Below are 25,670 nucleotides of genomic sequence, written 5' to 3'. Positions count from 1 at the left end.
GACGCGACATGATTGATGAAGAGGTGGCGGGTGGAGCGCGTGGAACACACGTGTGGGATTATGTCGCCATTATCAACCTCCCAAACACGACCCCTTTTTGTCTTTATCTTCCAATATATATGTTGTTATTGTGACGACCTCTAAAACAGTGGTTCACTTCAAGTTCTCACCCCCCCAGGGGTCCTTGAGGGGTGGGGGGGGGAGGGGTTCCAAGGGGTCCCCAGTTAAATTAGTTACCGGTAATATAGTGCAAGTACGTACAATTCTATATTATAGCCCCTTCTCACAGAGAAGACAAAAAATGCTTTACATAGGCTACTGTAGGCCTATTGAGAATTAAAAACAAAACAAGGAAATTAAGCATCACGATCATTCACTTTAACCATTTTTTTATGCTTCTGCAATTCAAAAATAGCAGATATACAAGCTCATGGCTTGTAGATCTGCTATTCTTTTTAAATAAAAGAAAAAAAGAAAAACGTCTATATTGCTTCTGGAGGGCCGAGACACAAAACATTTTGAGATGGGGTTCCGCGGCAAAATACATATAGGGTCCTTGACAAGAAATGGAGTTGTGTAAAGGGACCCCATAACATAGGAGAAGATTTAGGCTTCCTTTGAAATAAAGAAGTTCGGAGAACCACTGCTCTGTAAAAAAAAAAGAAAGCCAGGAGAAACAAAGAGGTATTGAAAGCAGGACATATTATAGCCTAACATGAATTGGGGAGGACAGTATACGTTCAGTATGTAAAGTGGCATTTCCACCCGGACCCAGACATACACACGGGCGCAATTCTACTATACAGAGGGATTAAAATGCTAATAAAACAGTCAGGATGCAATTTCCTGCTTTAAGCCTTATGAAATATGCATGCCTCTGTATGAGCCGTATGTATTGTACAGTATAGGCCACGCACTGCGGCGTGAAATGGCATGGTTTACATGATGCCACACGGAACAACATGCGGCAGAGATCATTTTATAATATCCTCCTTCTTGACAATCCGGGAAGTAAGAGAAGGACTTTAATCCTGCATTTTGCTACATTTTTACTGTTTATAAGGCTGGCCAGGTAAGAGCACTTAAAAGGATTCACGTATTTATGAATACAATTCATTTCAGGAGAGCGATCTGCTCTCATTTTTCTACTTCATACTGCTCTCTGAAGGATAGGAAGATGGAGAGGCCTTCGTTCCTCTGTCAGAGGAGTATTAGGTTAGCGGTTATTACATTCCACTCGACAGTGGCATGTCTTTAAGAGTGCACGCAGTAGTTAAAGGTTTATATATTTTTTAAAGATGTTCAGCGGCTACATATAATACAAAGCTTGTTTGTCAGGCCGGGGATTTCTGTACGATTGACGGAAATACAAAATGCCACTGCTAAGTGCTAATTTACATATAGCAATTAAACACCAATGTTTTGGCAGTAAAGTGTGCCTTTTTCAGGGTTGGAACAGAAGACAAGACTGATATAATCTACTAACTAACCCTAATCCTAAATCATATATTTGTTTGCGTGTAACAATATAGGGGTGCAAGTATTCAATTGCATGATAACTACCACTAAGCTGCTAGTCTGTGGTTGTTGTCATACAAAAATGTGAAGTAGAGATGTATTGTACACTACAGTTAGTCAAAAGTTCAAACAAGAATTTTCCCACGCATTTCGTAATTAACGCACAAATTAGGGGGGTCTGGCTCATGGACTAATGGATTAATTAACTGGCAATAACGAGTACATTGGGGAGAAAAGGGTACAACCAACTACAATAACTTGAAATTGTTTTAGGACATCATAGAAGAACACCAAAGTTTTGGCAGTAAAATGTGCCTTCCTCAGGGTTGGAACAGAAGACAATAGACTGATATAACTCAAAGGTGTATAAACAGTCTGAAAGACATGCCAACACTTGGCAGCTGATGCTCCCACAGATGTACACTGAGTTGGAGCGTGCACCGTCCCATTCTGTTGTCTCTGTAGCCTATATATATATATATATACACAGTTGGTCGGCTCTCAAACATTTTCATGTGTCACGGACCCTCATTTGGAAAGATTGGGCGCCAGGGGAGGGACCCCCCGCCCTAAGATTTGTGGTGTTAAACATTTTACAATATCATAAAAAATGCTCTTGTTCTCATAACTCCAATGCTGTGATGAATTAGTTCATGCTTGTGATTTTCTGTTGAGTATATTTAAACACATACAACAGGGTTATTTCTGTCCTCGCATTGCAATCGGTTGAAAGGTCTATACAGTATATGATGTTCTGGCACTTTGGCAGTCAGGAAATTAATGCATCTTCCAACGCACCCTGCAAATAACCAGCAGGTCTATAATTACTAAGCTAATGTAAGCTTGTACACTAATGTCTAAATCTACTGTGAGGTCCAGCAGTTATACAATATTACATGAGCCCTGGATGAAGCATGCTCCATATACTTTGTCAAAGATTTTGGTTGTCATTGCACACATGCCAAATCCGATAGTTGTCAGTACGTTTGGAATTTAATCATGGAACAGGTACCTACTGTACCTGCCATTGAGAGTGGTGTGGATTAATCAAAGCTATAGAGCGTCGCAGTCCCGCCCCCTACCAGGGCCCAGGAAATGATTCCCCGTTCATTTTCCTCATAAGACATTTCAAAAAGTATTTATTTAAAGACCTTTTAAGCCTTTGTAATTATTTGTTTGGTCCAAAATATTGTGTTTATTCTCATGATTTGTCACAACTCGAGTTGGCTTTGTACGAGGCTTAAAAGGTCTTTAAATAAATACTTTTTGAAACGTATATGGGAAAAATGCATTGGGAATCATTTCCTGGGCCTGGCGTTGTCATGAAAGGGGGCGGGACTGCGACGCTCTATAGACCGCGAGTGCATCTCAGTAGAACATCATTCCCCACTAGTCTCTTGCAGGGGTTCTTATTTTTCTCTATAATGACTCAGGTGTACCATCTGTAACTTGCATAGCCTTTGTAGAAGGCTAGGCAACACCTGCCAGACATCACTTCCAGACAGCAGAGAGAAGAGAATTCATTGGCCTGAAAGAAAAGGTGGTGAAGGCCCAGGCCGTAGCGTAACGGTCTGGGCACCGGACTGGTGATCCAGTCGCGGTGTGCCGCGGGTTCGACTCCCGGACCCGACACGGCCTTTACCGCATGTCATCCCCCCATCTCTCTCCCGTTTCCTGTCAGCCTACTTTCTATCCCTTAAAAAATCAATAAAGGCGTAAGCCGCAAAAAAATATCTTAAAAAAAAAAAAAAGAAAAGGTGGTGAAATCCTTCCACTCCACTACTACTGCTACTACTCAGAGCATCCTGACAGGGTCCATCACTGTCTCTGGCACGGAAATAGCTCCAACCAGGCCTTGCGAGTCGGGGTGGTGCATGGTGCGGTCAGTAGAGCAACACCACGGAGACATCCATCACAGATCTCATACGACAACAGGTGTTTGGAGCTAGCCTGGTTAATAAACCAGACCGAAACAGCCGTTGGCAAAAATAAATTGCCTGCCGGCGGATTTCGGTCTGGAGAGGCTCAATTGTACGCCCATTTCCTACACCAGAGAATGTGGGCGGCCAATCGGGACACGGTATGCAATATGGGCGGGCTTTGGTACAGTGACTTTCAATGCTTGAGACCTTTGACTGACAGTAGCTCTGACCAATTGCGTCAAAGAGAAAATGTTTCCCTGGAAATGAAATCCAAGCTGAGCCTCCCCAGACTAATATCCCGCGGTCCGTGCGATATTAGTCTGGTTTATTAACCAGGCTAGTTTGGAGCTGGGAGGGAGGGGGGGGGGGGGGGATTCCGAGGAGCACAAATCACCCTAGCATTGGACTTTTTCTTTTGGAACAATGTGGACAGACAAGCGCCTGCGGTGTCACGAAGGTCACCTACAAAAATACTCGAGAAGAGTTTTCCCCGAGGCTTTCAGAGCCCTGCACATTGACAGCAAAGCAAAACAACACAATGTCAAAACAAAACTAGAACTGCCAGGTCAAATGCCTCGAATCTGTAAACATTGCATACAACAGAGCTTACAGTATATATACTTTTTCTTTTTGGGACAAAACCCTCTGTCCATATTGTACTTTGGCCATTTTGTATTTGCATTGTACTGGATACAATGCAAACACCCACAATGTTGTCCAGCCAGGATACAATTGTATCCGGCAGTACAAGTGCACAATTAAGGGCCTTGCAAACGTGGAGCGAGGAACACACACATTGTTGCCTGGAGCAACGACAGGTCTGCTACCGGTCTGCTCAAGAGGGGCGCGACAACGCAAGCAAAAAAAAAAAAAGCTAAACCGAATCCAGGTCTGGTGAGTCGCGGGGGGCGTGTGCACGAAACGAGCATGCACGCAACAACTACTGGCCAATCACAGCAGGCCTACAAGCAGCAGTCTGTCGCTTCTCAACAACACCACCACCACGGACACACTTGGAGCTGCCCCCGCTGCCACTCCTTAGTTCTCCATATATGGAGCTGACCTGTTCTGACATGTTGATCTGACCTCATCAAACCCTGTACGCTCAAGACACGCTCCATATATGGCCAGTACAGAATTCATTCCACATGTTGATCTGACCCCCCCCCCCCATGCCAAAGCGCCAGCGCTCGCCCAGCAGTCTGCCGCCACCCAGGCGGATGCGTGCAGTGCTGTGCATGCAACCTCGCCCTTTAGGGCAGGGTCGCTTCTCGCCCTCAGGCGTCTTACTGGTTATTATAATCATCATCTTATCTGTAGCCTAGCAACAGCCACCACACTGACCACAGCTGACAATGCAACTGTGTTGTATTAAAATCACAACAATGCACTCAAGGTTAGGCTACTTACTGCCCAATATTGACCCTTCATGGTGGGCTGCCTGCTATACACTCATACATGCAGCAGATATAGGGTTAACCCATTTAGGCCTGAGATCAGATTCTAAAAATGTCTTCTACATCCTGAGTTTTCTGAAAAAGCTATATTCCATGTCAGTCGATTTTTCAAAAATAGCAGATAGCAATAGCTATTTTTCAATAGCTAAAGCATAACATAATGCTAACACCAAAAGGGGTTCCCGTCCCAAAATGGGTTTTAAACCGCTCTCAACCCCTCCCTTCTTCACCAGTTGGTTTAAGGTTTATCTATAGTAATAATAGGCCTAAATACATTCAAGCTCCTTCCCGTGCTAGTGGGGCTGACAATCATCCAAATTAAATGCAAAACAAGTTGTGAATAGTAAACACTTTTTCCAGACGCCAGCAGCAGGTCTATACAATGCATTACAATGGGCTTGTATCACTGTATAGCCAGGCAATAGGCATTCTTACTGTACATACAGTATGCATAATGTTATTGTGACAGACTAATTAGCAACAGGTGCATAGGCCTACCTTAGCTTTTGATTCGTTCTTGATTAGTCCTGTCTTTGTTACTTCTTCTGTGTTGCAGAATCCTTGGCATGTGTTGTATTACTATTATGTCATGTGTTAGGCCTACTTTTGTCTAGTGTTTTATTAATAATGTTGTCTCTTCTCTGCTTTGCTTTTGCAGAAAGAAATGTTAATCTCCCGCCGCCAGTCCAAACCAAACCATAGCTCCAAACAGAAACGCACTAGGCTACACACACCTGTGTTTACTTAGCTGATTCACTTTCACATGACGTGACTCATCGCCAACGTGTTTACTGCATGCCCCCTTGTGGTGTGTTATAGTAAATACCCCACAAATATTATACTTGACTTTAGTCATTATAAAATTAATGCTACATGTGTTGTGATTACTGATGCGAAGCATTATGCATAGGCTAATTTGCAGTGTTTGGTGTTTTTTTTCATCATGCATTAAGAGCTTCATAGAAATTATGCTACCTAATTGTCTTGAGTTCATTATTTAGTATTAATTCTGAAGTTGGAAATGTTAACTTTCTTTGATGTTTATTTTTATTCAACTTTCAGCATGATCACAGGTTTTAAAAGACAGAGGTGCCATTAAAAACACTGAATTTCTTCCTCAGCCTATAGTGGGAATAGGCATGCACGGCTTGGGAATTCGTGGATATACACGGCTTGGGATACATACTGCCATGTCTTCCTTCTCAGAATGCATTTCTTTCATGTGGATTCCAAGGGATTCGATTTCCCAAAAGTTTCGTAACTGATCTGACAATGGTGTAAAACTATCATTTAAAAGTCTGCACATTGGTGATTTTCTGTATCTCTCAGTTATTTTCATTTTATAACAGTATGGGTGTCAAGTCACAGATTCATAGAAAAAATTAAAATTAAATATCAGATTTTAGTATCAGTGACTGGGTAAACGCCTATACTGTAGCCCACGAATCACAGAGATCGTGGGCAGACATAATGAAAACTTGAAAAGACTGTTATTGTGCAAAACATGGCCAATTCCCCAGCCTCTCTACAAGTGTATCTCTCAGTTCTGCATGATGGGGTGTCCAGGTCGTCTCCATTTCTAGTTTGACGTCCAGATCTCTTTCCTGAGGGGAGGTAAGCTATTTAGCCAGTTCCTGAAGTTAGATTTGAACAGCTTCCTGGCGAAGTATTAAAAGTATTAAAACTAAAAGCATGCAGCTCATGTATTTCTTTCCCTCCCACTTAATGTCCTCACTTCATCTCATATTCAATAAACAATGTTACTCTGGTGGCTCATCCCCTCGCTCACTCACTCCCACCCTTTTCTTCAGCTCTTTTTCAATGTTTTTTTTTGTAGCCCAAGTGGGCACCCTTTGTCTATCGCATCATTAAGTAAAACACAACAACAAGGTTGATCTGCCCCCTGTGAGGAAGCTGCAGGGCTTTTTGCATTTCAAACTATCCATATAAATCTCTCTCTCTCTCTCGCACACGCACACGCACACACCCATGCACGCATGCACGTTCATGATCCATCCATCCATCCATCCATCCATCCATCCATCCATTAATTTACCCATCCATCCATTCATTTATCCATCCATCCATCCACGAGTCTTTTCTCATTGCACCCATCAACCGTAAAAACTGGTGCATGGAGAGCGGAATGGGAGAACGTCGTGATGCCAATTGATCTGCCTTTTATTCTAACGGTGGAATCGCAGTCAATTCTGGGTCCTCTCCTGTCATTTAGAGAGAAACACACGGGAACGAGAGAGAGAGAGAGAGAGAGAGAGAGAGAGTGAGAGAGAGAGAGAGAGAGAGAGAGAGAGAGAGAGAGTGAGTGAGAGAGAGAGAGAGAGAGAGAGAGAGAGCAGTGGAGGGAGGGAGGCGATGGGGGAGCTCGTGCAGCAGGTCTGGTGAGGAGATTTGCCGCCCAATCTGTGTATCTGTGACTCCTATTGATCGTCCTCTGCTTTATAATCGATGGGTCGATGTCATCTAAACGACAGTGAAATACAGCCAGCAGGACCATTAGCAGCTCCGCCTCTGCTGCTTATAACCACAGCATCTGTTCCAGCCGCACTGGGCCACATGCAGGCTGCTCCCCGCAGGGTTTACGTCTTAATCCTGGAAATAATTACATTTAAAGCCGCAATACGTCAAGATTTGTGTCACAAATATACTTATTTTTAAATATATGAAGGTATTGCGGGCAGGAATTTTTACAAAAAAGCCCCCCTTTTAAAATACATACACACATATACACTACATACATTTTAGAAGTTGAAGCAGTTTTTAAGGACCCACTTTTAGGCCAGTGCACCAGAGCAAGCTTTTAACCTTTTTTTAAACCCTACCCATTTTAACCAAATAGCCTACATACATACATACATACATACATAGTCCGAAATTCAAAATTTACTTGAGTAGATGTACAAAAGTATTGGCATCAGGATGTACTTATAGTACCACGCTCAATGCGTCGTGAGCTTGTAGATCGGCTATTTTCAAAAGATTTTGCACACATTTTGAACTTGTGAAATGGGACATTGGGACACATATGAGTACTTTTACTATCAGTAGGCTACTTTAAGTACATTCTGATGCCGATACGTTTGTACTTTTACTCAAGTAGATTTTTAATACAGTAAAATAACGGAGTACATCTGCATTGCAGTATTTATACTTTTACGAAAGTAAAACATGTGAGTACTTTTTCCACCACTGCCACTGCTTGTCGACAACCAGTAGATAGATGTGCAGTAAAATGGTCAATGGAAGAGTAATCACCTCCAACCACTCTGACATGCAAAAGGTTAAAATAACGTTTCATTTATGCATGTCCCCAGTGCCTACTGCTACTTTTAGACCCCATAAAACACGTGCACGCACATATGCACGACACGTGCAGAAACAACACACTGTTAAAACATGCAGACGTGTATGTAGCCTATTTAGAAACAAGCATTTACAATGCTTAATCGTATTCATAAAAGTTAAATGACAAGTCAAAAAAACATATTTTTGCTCCCCCGCGTCCCACCCACCACTACACCCCCAGCTTTAACTACTGTGGGATCACACAGCGGGAATAATCACAGCTATAAAAAATGAAATGGCAATTAATGCCGCACGCATTCTGAGAAAGTCATCAACAACTGAACATTAAATGTAAAAAAAACCTTAAAAAACAAATACATATTTGCTCTCGCAGAGAAAACAGCGAAACAGTGTGGCGGTATAATAACGCTGATTAAAGTGTTCGTTTTAAATACGGTAAATATGAATAATGCTGTCCTGAAATGAAAGAGACTGAACTGGGAAAACGCTGCTGAATTATCGAGGGCCTAATATCGCGATATCGTGAGGTACCCATATCGTCCCACCCCTATAGTAATTTTATGCCATCCATAGACTTGGCTATGGAACATCAACATGCCCCCCCCCCCCCCCCCCCACTTCACACAAGTGTGATTTTTATAATATATTTAGTGGCAGGCCAGATATTTGACTGGTAGAAGACAGAAAGAAAAACACATTTGACTGCCTTTAGTACTGTATAGGTGTGTGTTGTAAACTCTAAGTACTGGACCCTCGTCTGGTTTGACAGACAGGTAGTGTGTGCAGGCTGGGTGGTGTGTGATAATCCAGTTGAAGTATTCCTTCGGTACGGCGACTGCGAGACAGTATTACACTAAAGGTTCACAAAGTTTATTACACAAACAGGAACATATATAGTACTGGATCATAGTGATGTGACAACAAGATATGAGACATAATAACGTGCCTACTGCAGCAAGGCTGACCTTATTGCTGTCGCGGAGATGTCTCTTGTAGCCTAACTAAAGTATGCTACAGTTCAGGCAGTACACAATACATATCAAGTATGTGTCTCACGTTCACGTACACAGACATGGGCAACTCATGCTTATCATAACAGTGTGGAAAACTGAAATGCTGTCTTTGTATCATTCAAGCTCAACATTGTCCTTGTTGTGCATCATGAACGGTCCATTACCCAAAGAAGGCTCAGCCAACAGCAGGGTATGTAGTGGTCAAAAAACAGCTCAAATGAGGCTAACATAACATGCTCACAGCAACAGCTGTGCTTTGACCGATAGCAGAGTACAACACCAGTAATGTATAAAGGCCTATAACCACTTCTCTTAAACCCTCTTAGTTGACTTAGGGGTCTATACTTCAACCCCCCTTCTCCCTCTACACCAAACCTCTTGTCTTCACAGAAGAAAATTGCCGATCTACAGATCAGCTACTTTTGGCTGAACGTTCGTCTGTAATTCAGACCTCCCACAACAAACAGATACGGCCACTTCTTGGCCTTATAAGTCCACCTAATTCCATCACACTTTGCTAGTTTAGGATGGCTGCAGGCAGGGTAGAAAACGGGGGTTAATTAAGCAAATATCACTGGGGTTGGTAGCCTACTATTGAAGATAGTCAAATACATGTCGAACTATACTTCTCCAAGGTGTGTGACTGACACACCACAGCGACAATGATCTGATCTGGTGGTACCACCCAAATTTACAACAAACATGGGAAATCTTCATTCTGCTCTGCCACCAAGATGTGAAATGCCCTGACACCACCCATTAAACTCGCACCTTTGACCTTTTACGCTCAACACCCAAAAAAGAAATCAGACGTTTGCCCGGGACCCATAGTGAAAGCGGTTACCACAAGCTAGCTCACAACACGTCGATTCGCGCCACGTTGTGAGCTTGCAGATCGGCTATTTTCATACTATAATATATTTCTTAAACCTTTGTTTACTCAAAAAAATCAAAAAAATGTTTTGAAATGAAAATAATTGGGGATGTTTTTTGAAAATGTCTTGGAATAATAATAATTAAAAGAAACCAAAAACATAAAGGGAATCATAAAAATGTGTCAGCGACCCACTGGTTTCTTTCTAAATAGGCCTGAAAAAAAACAAAAACAATAAAAGATGTATTATTGTGTTATTTCTTTGTGCTCTATAATTATGTTGATGCATTGAATAGGACCACACTGTGGTCCAGGGACTTTAACTCACTGGACCGATCGTGCCGTTTTACATCTCCGACTAATAATGTATTCAGTCAATGAAAACATTCCCAGAATAGGGATGCTATACGGGTTCACGAAGGCACAGGATAATATGAAGATATAATTTGCCCGTCTACAGTGACCAGACAACCCAGTTTTCCAGGATTGTCCCCGTTTCGAACTGGCGTATATATCCCGAGTCCCTGCAAACATCTGTAACTGGCTTATATCCAGATTCCCGAGTCCCCCCGCAAACAATCTGTAAAACAGAACCATGTCCCAGTCTTCAGAAATCACTACCAAATGGTCCAGTTTTACCTCCACAATTAATAACAACAATCTACTTGCTTTCAGCACCTAGATAGACATTTTGATTTGATGCATGTTCCCCACTCATTATTATCACCTATAATGATGTTGAAAGGTGCAGTCACTAGACGGGTGTGCAAAAATGCTAAATGTCAGAATGTAATCCAAGTAGGACCCAAATGAGAGGAAGTCAGAATCCAGTGGAGGTTTATTTTAACAGAAGTTTGCAGGAGAGCAACACCATCAAACAAACAGACTTGGAACACTATAGGCACAAGATTAACAGGACACAGGTGAACAAGAACCAAAAATCAGGGAAGGTGAGACAAACTACTACAAAGGAAAACAGGAAACGCAAAGCATCACTTCAAAATAAGTTTCAAGAGGAACATCATCTAGGAAGATGAATGGCAAAGCAATGACACACAAGCTCTTTGAATGGTTGGATAGAGGACACCAACAGAAAGCCTCGCTAGTGGCCACGACCGTGGCTGGACAACCTAGAAGTCACTCAATAGACTCATAAGACTGCATGTGGAACAGGGGAGGTGCAAAGCACTGAAGAAAGTCTGGAACTACACCATTTTGAATGGACATGCAGGTATCCACACTTTTCCTGGGCTGTGTGTGCTCCAGTTCCTGTCGATTTGATCCAATGAAAGCCAATGAAACTGGTCAGATGACCAATGATATCCAATGAAATCAACAGGAAACACAGCCCAGGAAAAGTGTGGATATAAGTCAAAAGGGAGACATCGAAGAGGAAGGACGGATGGGGAAGGATCAACATATGGAATGTCAGAACAGGTACATATATCCATATATGGAGATCTAAGGGCTTGAGGATCCTGAGATAACAGAGGATTAGATTGTCAAAAAAACACACACACACACACACACACACACACACACACACACACACACACACACACACACACACACACACACACACACACACACACACACACACACACACACACACACACACACACACACACACACACACACACACACACACACACACACACACAGTTATTTTCCCTCCTCATAGACCTGCCTTCTCATCACAGCTCATCACCTCCCATTGAGCACAGAGAGGCAGCCTCGTCGAGAGTGAGAGCGACACAGATTGAGGGCGAAGATATCGGCAGAGGCACACAGCGAAAGAGAAGCACATCATCTTTTCTCTAGCATACACTAATCTGGCACAGAGCGGCAGGATGAAGACATTTCTTCTGTCTCATCTGGGCCCTGTGATGGTCCCTGGGGGGTCTGCGATGAGAGAAAATAGAAATGAAGTATACGCCGGTGGATTAGCTTTAATGTCGCTGCAGGTTGGGCACGTTGGGAAGACAACAGAGACACATGAAAGACACAATGTGCACACAGGGCTGGAATTGGCTCGTTAGCGGGAAGCCAGGACAGCCAGAAGGTCTGTTCCTTTTGTCTTAGTGTAGGACAAATCATAAGGAGAAGAGAGAGGAGCGAGAGGAGCCCCAAAACAGCACCCATGGGGGTCATCCGTATGTCTGTACACTACAGTAAATGGTGTCTGTGGCAAAACTTGGTCTTGTCCGTGGCAAATTTTTCATTTTCTTTTTTACTTTATTACAATGCTCTTATTTTGAGACCCGATTACTGAATGTCAAGTCTCCAGGAATTCTTCAAGATAATGTCTAACACTTCACTATACGACACTATGGCACATTATAGTCCAACTTGGTTCTCAAGTCAAATGTTGTATTTGCAAGTAAAGGACCCCCTTAGCTCTGAGAGAACGAAATTGACCTGTAAGGGTTGTTATGGTCATTGGCTAGCTTCTTCTTCTTTAGTTTCTGGTAATATTACTGGGACGTAAGTCGGGACTTGCTCACCCCGGCTGGTCACCTGAGTGATTGGTATGATGTTCGAGAGACCCGAAACCCTGATGACCTTGGGATACATCACTGAGGATGTTACTGCAGCCATGTGAAGGTTTTCATTTTTCTGTATTTGTCCTTTTGGGGGCGCTCTAAGTGTGTTCTATGTGTTGAGGGTTCTCAATTATGTGTCTTTGTTGCATCTGTGCTTCTGGTAATTAAGCTTGTTGGTTACACCTGTTGTGAGTGAGAGAGGGCAGAAGTCTCATTACATTGAAGGAGAGTGCACTGTGCAGATCACATGAGAGAGATCCCTGTGCAGAAGGAAGAAAGCAAAGTAGACAAGAAGAAGTAAAGTAAACTAGGAGAAGTAAAGTAAACGAAGTAAAGTGAACTATAAAATGTAAAGCAGAAGAAAGTAAAGTTAAGTACAATAAATTAAGTAAAGTAAAATAGAGAAGAGAAAACTAAAAGGTTTTTCAAGAAAGACTGAAGGTTCCAAGTCGACCCCCATGTGCAAGCAGGCAAAGTGGTCAGTATTGTTTGTTTGTAAGCCTTATTGTGAAAGTCATGTATTAATATTATGAATGTAATTGTATGAATGTCCAAGTTAATGTTTTGTTGGTTGTCTTGTTTTTGTATGTCAGTTTACAAAAACACAGTTTACGGTGTTTACAGCACGGTGAGTCTCGTGCGATGGATGGGCGGCACAGAGGATACGTCCCAGGTGAATCCATGCAATGTTTTTTCATTATTGTCCACTCATGTTGTATGTCCGTGGCAAAAATGAAATTGACAAAAATGTCCACCACCAGAGTGGCAGTTTAGGGGCAAACGCTCAGCCCAAATCATTACGATTCTGTGCCTATCGAGACGCAACTTGGACGGCACTGCGTCGTCTCAATCGAACTTCACACCATTCAACATTAGCCTTAGCACATGCGATTTAGGCTTTAGTATGTCGCCTCCGAACTTCTCAAACGTCACACTCCCTGCCGTTCCCTCAGGTCGGGTGATGCCAACCATAGACATATAAATGCCAACCTCCTACACATCCCCGACACAAAGAAACAAAGTAGATCTGCTATTTTAAATGATGTCGATCAATCTTTATCTTTACGAATTTGGATTAATCTTGAAGATTCTCTCACGGGCAAATCCCATGGGGGGCATCACTGTTCCAGACTAGAGATGGTGGTAGAAATGTCTGCAGAATGCATGTGCCTGTTGTGAGATGCTTAATCGATCGCAGCGTTGAATTATAGATGGGTTCGTTATTGAAGTAAAGCTTCTGTTTATTCTCCAGATTATATAGTATAAACTTTCCTGAAAGTTTAACCATGCAGTTCATGCTTATCTGTTACATCTGATCTGATTTTCCCACTGATATTTTCACCACGTCCACACATCTTATTATGTACAGCATACAACATCAAACACCTTTTATATTTATGTTCATATTGATATCTGATGTGCGTTTTCTATTATTTTCTCTCTTTTCCCACCTTTCATGAAACTGCAATAATGATGGCACTTCCACCGCCTTTATATTGTTGTTTGCTTCTTATAATCTCCTGGAGAGACAAGCAATATCAGCGGATGTGTTTTATTGTGTTTTATCCGTCCATTCAGTCATTCAGCAACATCCCAGCTTTTCGCCTTAAATAAAATGTATTGTATCGTATTAATGGCACCTCGAGTGCTCCTAAATTGTGGGTTCAATTCAGAGGATACATTTAACGTATGTACATATGTGTGATAAATACCCCCCAAAACTAAAAATATAGATTTGATAGTACACACACCATGTGTACACATGCATACAGTACAAACACAACCAAACATGTATGGATTCTCTCTCTCTCTCTCTCTCTCTCTCTCTCTCTCTCTCTCTCTCTCTCTCTCTCTCTCTCTCTCTCTCTCTCTCTCTCTCTCTCTCTCTCTCTCTCTCTCTCTCTCTCTCTCTCTCTCTCTCTCTCTCTCTCTCTCTCACACACATACACAGCACAACATCTTTATTTGCGTTCACATTTAACAATACATTTTTGTAAAATTATCCAACAATCCTCCCTCTGCAAACCTGGGGAGAGCAACGGACTGACCTCCAATGCATGAGCATGAGACATACCTGACAGGGGGGAGTTTCCCCTGTTGGCGTGGTAGGAAGGAACACACGTTATTTCCGACCAGTTCCTTTCCCCTCCTCATGGGCCCATCAGGTGCCCCAGCTGGCCAGGGGGAGGCAGTTTAGAGACCAGGATTACTGCATGTTTTTTGTGAGGGTACCTACAGTATACTACCTTCCCTAGGAGACACGGGGAGAACATGCAAAGTCCACACAGAAAGACCCTTTCGTCGACCCCACCTTGGGTATGTGCACTGATATGGGCACTGAGAGAACACAACACGCCAACATCGTCCCCAGTGGGAGTCGAACCCAGGACCTTCTAGCAGTGAGCAAGCATTATACCCACTGTGCCACTGTGCGCCACAACACATTCTTTAACACACAAAAGTAGATGCACAAACCGGGGAACTCAAGAATACGTGCTTCAGGAATCAGATCACGGATACAGGAAGCATTGTCTATTGCCAACTGGCTTCTCAGCTCTTGCCTTAGGCATTCCTGCCTCTCACAACTATACAGATAAGAGGCTGCCTTCCAATGAACACAAGCAGTTTACATTTGCAAACAAGCTGTAGGCAAAAAGTATTTTGGCCGTGCACCCCCTGTTACCTCCTGACCTAGCCGACGCACATACGCCCCAATACTCGTTGTATTTCGCCGAAAATGATAATCTTTTTAACATGATTATGGCAAATAATCCCAGAATGTCACTGCACTGAGAGACATGCAGCTGCTGTATATACCACTGCTCAGTGGTTTACCGGATTTTGACGCTTGTGCACCACCAACACCATAAAAACCGCCTTAAACCTTTTCATGTCGTGCACCACATGGGGTGCCACAGTTTGGGAACCCCTGATAAGGAATGCCTCTTCCAGACCGTGGTTAAATTGTGTACCTGTAGCACCGCGCTCTCATCAAAGTTGTAGGCGCTGGGTCGTCCCTCCAGCGTGGAGAAGGCCACGTTGCCTCCGGTCAGGGGGGAGATGTCGCTGAACTCGTCCGTGCACAGGGCCGCCCTCTCGTCCCCCCCCGGCTGGATGTAGCCTTTGGCGTCCTTGCCGTAGGTCTTCCTGCAGGAGGCGCTGTAGTACTGGTAGGGCAGCCAGGGCCCGTCGGGCTCCGTGCGCCTGTAGATGGCGAAGCTCTCCGGGCGGCTGGTGTAGAATTTCAATCGCACGTAGGTTATCTCAAAGGCCTTCCCTGTGGGTCAGGGAAACAGAGCGTATTATGGTTTACACTGCGGAGGAAGAATAGCCTTTAACAATTAGATGGAATATAGTTATGAACTTGAATCGTGGGTTGACGAATAGGCTATGTAGGAGACAAGTGCTGCATGATGATAGTTTATGGGGGCCCGGGAGGCAAAGGGCGAAAACAAAAGACATAATTGCATTAAAGAAAAGAGAAAAGAAAAGAAAGTAATGGTGGATGAGCTTAATTTCCCTCGCCTCTGTGCTGCGTATAAATGAATGTCGTTCCTGCAGGAATAGAAGAACACCAAGGATTCTTTTTTTCTCGTTACAAAGAGCATAATGGGGCTTGGACGTGAATCGTATTAGGTCACAAGGAAACAAAGCAAAGTGCATATATGTTGTATTAACATTGTGGTACTAGTGTGGATATTATGAGCAAACCTCTCATCACTCCAGAGTGTTCATAATGTTTTCCCAGTGAGTGATTAACCTGTTAAGTCCTGAGGCAGATTCTAAAAAATGCCTCAGTATAGACTTTTTTGGACCGCCAAAATGATATTGTATTTGGCTGCGAACCTTCCATCTGAAAATGTTTGGTGCCAGAGGGGGTGCAGGGGGGGGGGACCCTCAAAAGAGAAAGTTTTGTGTTACAAAAATGCTAAATCATTCAACATTTTACAAAACAATCACACCATAATGCAAAGTGAGCGGTGGCTTTGGGGGGTTTGTAATGATAAATGCATTTATATAGCACCTTTATCCAAGGCGCTTTACATAAATTGTGCATTACATTCACATGCAAGGCACCAACCTGCACATCGGGAGCAATTAGTGGTTCAGAGTCAATAATAATGCAAATGTTTAACAATACTGTCACTCTTGAGAGCATAAAATGAAACCAACCATTTGGTTTAATGTTACGCTCTCAAGAGAGATCTACAAGGGTCCATTTTGGTTAGCAACACTCATCATTTAGCTGGCGACCACCTCAAGGCCAAATTGTGGTCCCCGGACCACTGGTTGAAAACCAGTGTTTTAGTGTGTGAAAGCACAGCACTGCTGCCTCGCACACAATTATGCATCTCACTGATTAGCCGATGGCCTTTGATGAACATCATAGGCAGTGTGTTGGCGTACAATTTGGTTTTGGAGGAATTGAGAGTGAAAATAACAGATAATGGGGAGACTGGTTTTACCAGGGAGTTCAAACAGCCTAAATTAGTGAGGAGGGGAGGGGAGAGTGGAGTGAAACAAGAGAGCCCTCTGTCTGGAAGAAGATCCTTGGGCAAAAAGTGGAGATGATAATACAAATTTAATTTGGCAGACACTGGGTAACTTTGTTCTGTAATTGGTGTTGTGCCCTAATTGAAGCAGTGGGGGTGAATCACTGTCAGACTAGAGGTGCATACTGAGTGGAACGATCAAGTCTCCCAAGTCTGGGTTCAATTAAATAAAAAAGGAATAAGTGAAGCAGCCTACAGTATATATTCCTGCATTGAGTATACTACACAATCTTTCTGCATGGCCACTTATAGCTGCTAGATTGATGCGATTGTGCTCTGGCAGACTGCTGGATACGGAATGTGGATTTCATCACCATCGCCCTGACGTGTGGACAACTGGGGTGGAAATAGTATTGATTATTGACCAGCCCGGCGTCGTGCAATTTTCGGCGGCAGGTATAAAATCTGACATGTTCTGAAACACCGGCTATAGCAGCTGTAGGCCTATTACATGAATCATTGTGGGGGAAAAAACAACGCTCCCCATGCTTCTCCCTGACTGAGTCCTGTCAAGTTTAGTTTCTGCCAGTGGCGTAAAGTCACTCTAGTGCATTTACTCAACTCAAGTACTGTACAATTTTGAGGTTTTTATATTTTTAAATAGTTCAACTAGCCGATCTACACGTTGAGCATGTAGATAGGCTATTTAACTGTAAAAAGGTTTTTCAAAATAGTAAAAAATGTCAAACAAGTAAAGGATGGTGCAAGTTATAGCCCTACATTTATCCTTAAGGCTAATTTATATGTGGCACGACCGACGGTCGTTTCCCCCCAAAACAATGGATTTTCCAGTAAAACTGCATCCATCCATCGCTTTTGGTGGCGACTGAGGCTGAAGCGACTTTACCCCTGAACTCCCACACGCTGAATGGAAGGATGTTTATGTTTACGCAACGCGCAGTTGTGTGTATCGGCATAAGACCCCCCCCCCCCCATCTCGTCTCTCTGGCCCACATTAAAGGCCCCATGCATGAGGTGGTGGGGGGGGGGGCTGTCCTCTGCACGCCTGTTTTCTTTTCCCTCTCCAAACAAAACAAGCACACTCTGAGGGGGGTTTGCAGAGGATGATAAACAAAGCATGCAGTGGGATGGATGGAGACTGCGGCCAGGTCAGAGTGGGGCTGTGCAGGGGAGGGGAGAGGAGAGAAGAGACGGGGAGTCAGTCGGGCCAGTTCGGGGGGAGTAAACAAAACATAATGAGGAAGAAGGAAAATAAAAAGAGCACTGGGGTGGCTCGCTGGTAAGGAATTGAGGTCAGATTTTTCCCACAAAGACTGAGAGAGAGCAGTGCACACGCGCACATGCACACACACATGCACACATATACACACGCACACACAAGTGAAACCACACACACACACACACACACACACACACACACACTGCACACACACACATACACACACAGATGTCTGCAGCTGGTTCTCGTTCTGTGTGTGCCATCAAAGGAAAGACACATCCTGCCTCAGAATGTCAAACAATGATTGAGATCTGCCACACTCAGCATAACTCTCCCTCACGACGGTCAGTCACAGCCTGGTATAGTTGCAGACGTTAACGTCTCAATTCTAAAACATGCAAATACATTCTCATTCATGGATTTTGGTATCAATTTAAAGCCCGTCTGTCCACCGTCCACGTGGGGATTTTTCTTTTTTACTGTTTATACAGTAGTGACTTGGCTGCAACGTGGGTGGTAAATATTTAGTCTAGCGCGCCGCTGATGGGTTTAGTCTGCCTGTCTGGTTGTGCCAGACCCTACAGCAGTATAGGCTCACAGCTGTGTTAGTTATAGGGCCTGACGGACGATAACAGGAAGAGGCTTCATTTATAGGCCTACTTCATGATAGACGCACTTCCAGATACACTGAACTATAGTATGCGCTCGCACAGGTCAGGGGCAAAAGAAAGCGACCGCTCATTAGACGCTAGGGGCCATCAAACTTTCACTACTGTTTTCCTGCACTGCGTGGAGCAAGAAGGTTTAGGATGTCCATTTAGGCCTCACTCACACCTAAAGACACACGCAAGACACACACGTGTCCTGTGTCTTCTGTGTGTTATGGTCGCCTCAATGCATTTCCAATGGGAGTCACATGGTTTCGGGACACAACCTTGTTGCATGACTGTTGCATGGCTGTCTTCTGCCACCCCCATGACACACAGAACACCCAGGACACACAGAACACCCAGGACACACAGAACACCCAGGACACACAGAACACCCAGGACACACAGAACACCCAGGACACAAGTGTGTCAACATGAACATGTTCCTCAAAGACACTCTGGTTACTGTACATGCATTAACCTAAAGTGACCTAAAGTGTCCGATTGAATCAAATGATTTCCCCCCGTATCCCAGGTTTAATGCACATGAGATTTAGTCGTCAATATAGATGGGTTTTGGCTGGGACCCAACGCAGTGCAGTCTGCAACTCTGTTAACTATTATCTTGACGTCACCCAAGAATGCCTAAACGTTTTCGTCATCTGTCCAAGTGGAAAACAATTTTGCAGTCAACAAGTGAAACAAACACGGAATTATTACTGTCACATCAACATATCCCACAATTGCTTTCGTATCTTTTACCGTACTGTGCAAGTGTGCATGCCTTTAAAAATGTCCATTTTAACCTGGAAAAGACCATAATATACAGTAAGTCACTTTCATGATCTTCTCTTTGAAGTACAGGGTTCATACTTTCCTGCCTTCAATGAATTAACTGCTGAGGAGTACTAAGAGGAAGTGTTTTTGTTGCATTTTGTATTGCTTAATAATATAGTAATGGCTTTACAGCAAATGCCTACAAACAAATTCTTGTAATTGCACACGGCATTTCAAATACAAGGCAGACACTATACTACATTCACAAAGCATACAAAATCCTGAAAGGAGATGATGCTATCACAAGTCATTATGTATACAATATACATTTAATACCCTTTGCAATTAGTCTGCATTCCCTCCCGGGGGCATCCAACAAATGTAACATCTTATGCTACTCTCATTTGTGTTCTTTTTTTTGTCATCACATAGTGCCAGCAGGACAAAGCTAAGCTCACCTCATGCAGCGAGTAAATGAAAGTTAAATGATCGTATGGCTAAAAAAGGAAAGAAATACCATTAGTGGGAGTTGGTGAATAACAAGAAGAGAGCTCAGCTTACTGCCTTTGGAAAAGCAGAGAGAAGGCATCATTACCACTGTGCCAGTGAATGGACATCCTACTATGAATGCACAGCGCCGTAGAGAGACAAAACCTTGTAATGATGTGGGGGGAAAGGCTTAAGATGACTTTGGTGAAGCCAGACAGACACGTGAGTCCATGGCAGACTCTCCAGGCCTCTGTTGAGTTTCTGAAGTGCTACTTATTCGTTCTCATTGTTGTGGTAAAATAAATGGTGCATTTATATTGTGGAACAAATACTCACATTTGTATATTATGTGACGCATATGATAGTGAGGTTGTAAGATCGGCTATTAACAACAACAATGTCAATACAGTACTGTAGGTAGGAAATATCCAGTAGACTCCATTGCATGGTCTTGATAAGTAACGTGTACTGGTGAGTCGTGACTGATGGGTTGATAACATTCAAATCCGCTCATGGCTCTTTATTGTTCTAACCACCGTGGTGGGTGCCGCGGTTAGGTTATCACCTAAAAACTGGGGTTTGCATCCCGCCTTTAGCATATATCTTGATGCACTTTTGTACTTTCACTCAAGTCCAATTTTGAACACAGGCCATTTACTGGTGGAAAGTGACTAAGCATTTACTGTACATTTAAAGTACAATACTTTTACTTCTACTAACACGTTAGTTGCGGTCTCTCCTCTCCAGCATAAAAATAAATCGATATCCTCCGACTGATGGAGTCGCTTCCTGCGCTATGAGACTGCATGTGATTTAGACAGTTCCTCCAGAGTCACTGCGCTGACATTTTCAACTCCTGTCATCCTTTTCTCACTCTTTATTGCTTCTTTTGAAGCAAACGTTTTTTCATTCTCCACCATGTGGGGGTTGGTATTCTGTTACACCGCCACTACAAAGTCTGGGGAAGTGGGTGCACTGAACTGTCAGGTTGAATTCCTAACCCCGGGTTGGATCTGTGCTAACCTGACATACATACACACGTACGCACGCACGCACGCACGCACAGACACACGCATAGACGCACGCACTCACGCACGTGCGTGCGCACATGTTTGCACATGCACACAAACGTACATACATACATACATGCACACAGTGATGGAAGAAGTAATCACATGTTTTATTTTAGTAAAATTATCAGTACCGCAATGTAGATATACTCTGTTACAAGTACTGTACATTCAAATACTTACAGTACCAAAAGCACGCACGCACGCACGCACACACACACACACACACACACACACACACACACACACACACACACACACACACACACACACACACACACACACACACACACACACACACACACACACACACACACACACACACACACACACACACACACACAGTCACTGGTGATGGAGGAGTGAAATGGTGAAATGGTCGTTATACAGAAAAGGCGAGCGCTATAGGGCTGAGGACAAAAAGAGTCGGCGCCTAATCATATGTAACATCTGCTGTTAGACAATTTTGACAATACACCGTATCAGTTGACATTCTTTCCAAGGCAGAATAATGGGACACGGATGCTAAGGTCCTTAGTGGATGGATGGATGGACGGACGGACGGACGGACGGACGGACGGACGGGTGATAAATATAGACCCAGACCCCTCACATCGACTTTTGAACAGAAATACTGATTTACATTGAAGGATAATTCAAGCTTTATAGTATGAGTTCTACAGTGTTTCTCCGCTTTATGTCATGGTGGCCTTAATGCCCATGCAGGGCTGTGTAAGTTGTGGGTTGGAGCCCTCCGGACGTGAGGAAGCAACACAGTCAAATGTTTTTTTGTAAGAAATAAGGTCCTTATTTGTACATTTTGATTGCAAGACCTACAGTTCAAGTACTGTATATAGAGGCTGAAACGTAAACTGGGCTGGTATATAGCACCACCATGAGAATGACTCAAACAATGTGGGGTTCAGTGTATTCCTTGGCCACAGACAGACAGGGTCGAAAACTAAATCACTGTACCTGGGCTTTGGCCTGGCCGGAAATAACAAACAATAATAGGTTGATGACATTCCCCCCATATGCAGTAATCTTGTGGCTGAGTAAATATGGCCATTTTTCATTAAATCTGTCTTTGCAGACAACATTTCTCTTGACTCACATTTTATCCCACAAAATCCACAGACATACATGCCTTCAGCTATGTGTTTGCAATTACAGCGATGTGGCCCTAAGCCACATGTGGAACCAGAGTGGTTTTGAAAACAGACTAAGTCATTTAGAAAATACGTACAAAGGCATGCTCTGAAGAACAGCTGTTTTCTATCGAACACTCCCTGTAAAAGTTGTTGTTGTCTGACTCAGAAAAGGAAATTTGAAATACTGACAAAAGTGAGAAAACCATTATTAAACCAATTATATTCTGGCACAGTGGCATTATATGTTGTCATTGTCCCCCCTTTATCCTCCCTCCACCCCCACTCAGAGTGGAATGAACTGACTTGTGCTCTGAAATGATCACTTGAACTCTCTGCACTTTATTTTATTCACTATTCTTTGCACTGTCTCGTCCTGTTTTGCACTTGTCCTAAAGTTGTTGTAACTGAACTCTGCTGTCCCACCAAACCAAATTCCTAACATGTTTACATGTCATGGCAATAAAGACTTCTGATTCTAACAAATGAACGTGTACAAAGCATTCACTGGACTTTGTCCCCAGGCACACTGATAGCTGTGACTGTGAGTGCTACATTCATTCATTCCTATAATATCATTGTAGTGGGTCTAGTTAACACTGGAGTCAAAGTTCTAACATACATTGTTTAAATTAACACGACCCTACATGGGTTAAATTATTTGAAAACTGTAGTTACTACTATTGTAGTTACTACTAGTTACTTTGTAGATTTTGATTATTATTACAACACATAAATTAACCACTTCAGCCCTATACATTTCGGCCATTATAAAACACACAACAATGCTTCGTGATGCAATGCATTGTGAGTTTGTAGATTTGAAAAGATGTGAAATGAGTATGTCTGCATTGCAGCATTTGCAGTATTGAATTGATACTTTTACCTTTTTCCACCACTGAGGTTCACAGAGTGTTGGATGACTGCATGAGGTCTTACCGATGGAAGGTGAGGTTCACAGTGTTGGGGTGACTGCATGTGTTCTTACCTACAGTAGATGGAGGGTGAGGTTCACAGTGTTGGGGTGACTGCATGTGTTCTTACCTACAGTAGATGGAGGGTGAGGTTCACAGTGTTGGGGTGACTGCATGTGTTCTTACCTACAGTAGATGGAGGGTGAGGTTCAGTGTTGGGGTGACTGCATGTGTTCTTACCTACAGTAGATGGAGGGTGAGGTTCACAGTGTTGGGGTGACTGCATGTGGTCTTATCTAGATGGAGGGTGAGGTTCACAGTGTTGGGGTGACTGCATGTGGTCTTATCTAGATGGAGGGTGAGGTTCACAGAGTGTTGGAGTGACTGCATGTGTTCTTACCTACAGTAGATGGAGGGTGAGGTTCACAGTGTTGGGGTGACTGCATGTGGTCTTATCTAGATGGAGGGTGAGGTTCACAGAGTGTTGGAGTGACTGCATGTGTTCTTACCTACAGTAGATGGAGGGTGAGGTTCACAGTGTTGGGGTGACTGCATGTGTTCTTACCTACAGTAGATGGAGGGTGAGGTTCACAGTGTTGGGGTGACTGCATGTGGTCTTATCTAGATGGAGGGTGAGGTTCACAGCGTGTTGGAGTGACTGCATGTGTTCTTACCTACAGTAGATGGAGGGTGAGGTTTACAGAGTGTCGGGTGACTACATGAGGTCTTACCTAGATGGAGGGTGAGGTTCACAGAGTGTTGGGGTGACGGTGTTCTTACCTACAGTAGATGGAGGGTGAGGTTCACAGTGCCGGGGTGACTGCATGTGGTCTTATACCTAGATGGAGGGTGAGGTTCACACAGTGTCGGGGTGACTGCATGTGGTCTTACCTAGATGGAGGGTGAGGTTTACAGAGTTGGGGTGCTGAACGCCATAGAACATGGACTGGCTCTGCCACCACGTGGGCTCCTCGTCCGTGTGGAAGTCCGTCAGGAGGCTGGCGTTGTGGCTCAGGCCCGGCTCCGACGCCGCGAGGTCACAGTGGCGGCATAGCCGCGTGGAGCCCGTCTGCATGCAGTAGTCCTCGGGCGGGTCGCCGCACACGTTGGAGGCCACCACGGTGCGGTTGAACGCTGCATTCTCGAACTTGGGCAAGCAGCGGCCTGCGGTGCCCCGGTCGTCATAGCAGGAGTCCATGGCGCAGCGGGCCAGGTCGCTGGTGCAGTGCAGGTAAATGACCGCCAGGAGAAGGGAGCTCACTGCCACTGACGTATCCATGTTCTAGTCTATACTTATATGATCTCATTCACACATCAAGGTATTTAAAGTTCTCACGTGCATTATAGTAGTTTTGATTCAAGCAGAGAAACAGCAGTGCTCATATTCCTTCACCCCGGAGAAGTAGTCCAACAATAGAAACACAAATAAATCTCCAGCCTTAAGACCTCTGTTTCTTTCTCGTTCAGCGTGGCCCTTTATGCTTTCTCCCTCTCTTACTTCTCCAAGTAACATGTGTTCTCACTCAGCCGGCTGCAGAGCAGTTATAGTGAGGGAGTCAGGGACCCCTTCTCATCTGGGATAGGATGAAAGAGAGAGGCACACACACAGAGGAGGGATAGAGGAGGAGGGAACTGCCTTGAAGGGTGGAGCAGGGTGGGCCAAACTATGGGTCAGAGGAACACATTTTGTTGAGGGTCGCGAGTCAACTTTTGTTTATGCTTAATTCATATATTAAGTTTTATGCCAAAAGATACAAAATAAGAAGAAGACATTTTGGGGAAAAACTACGGGACATAATACGTAATTTTAAGTTTGGATCCGGGTGGAAAGTCACTTTTATGTTTAACACTATCATCATGGATATATCATTATGAAAAGCATTATTCATACATTACTAAGCATTAAACACAGTTATAAATGTTTCAACCATGCAATATTTAGCATTAGTTAAGCATTTTCTATCATTGCTTCTATGCAATTATAAATTATTTATATGGCATATAGTCCTAACTTTAGATGGGCTCTCTCAAAATACTTAACTAACAACTAGTGAACTTTAATGTATCATGAGTTCAAGTATGATTCACACATTAAAATATAAAACATGTATCTATCTAAACTATCATGTCTACATCTGTTAATACATGTTCTATAAACAATAATGTGTGATTAATGCATTACAAATGATGAATTCCTTGAGAATGAGAATGCTTAACTAAAGCTAAATAGTGTATAGT

At 43.4% G+C, this 25,670-nt stretch overlaps 1 protein-coding gene across 3 annotated transcripts in view; it reads right to left on the bottom strand.

Moving 5' to 3' along the window:
* lamc3 (laminin, gamma 3) overlaps positions 1–24,985 on the bottom strand; it is a 163,315-nt gene extending 138,330 nt beyond the window's left edge. For all 3 annotated transcript variants that reach the window (XM_083793995.1, XM_083793996.1, XM_083793997.1), the window contains exons 1-2: positions 24,324–24,985; positions 15,624–15,928 (exon numbers count right to left, since the gene is read on the bottom strand). In XM_083793995.1, the coding sequence (XP_083650121.1) occupies positions 15,624–15,928; positions 24,324–24,711 (693 nt within the window). In that variant the 5' untranslated portion in view covers positions 24,712–24,985. The remainder of the gene's footprint in view (positions 1–15,623; positions 15,929–24,323) is intronic.
* Between the last annotated feature and the right edge of the window lie 685 nt (positions 24,986–25,670).

This window comes from Protomyctophum parallelum, assembly GCF_964188405.1.
Source record: "Protomyctophum parallelum genome assembly, chromosome: 21".
Taxonomy (NCBI): Eukaryota; Metazoa; Chordata; class Actinopteri; order Myctophiformes; family Myctophidae; genus Protomyctophum; species Protomyctophum parallelum.
The sequence above is the reverse complement of the archived record's forward strand: the minus strand, read 5'-3'. Positions and strand labels throughout refer to the sequence as shown.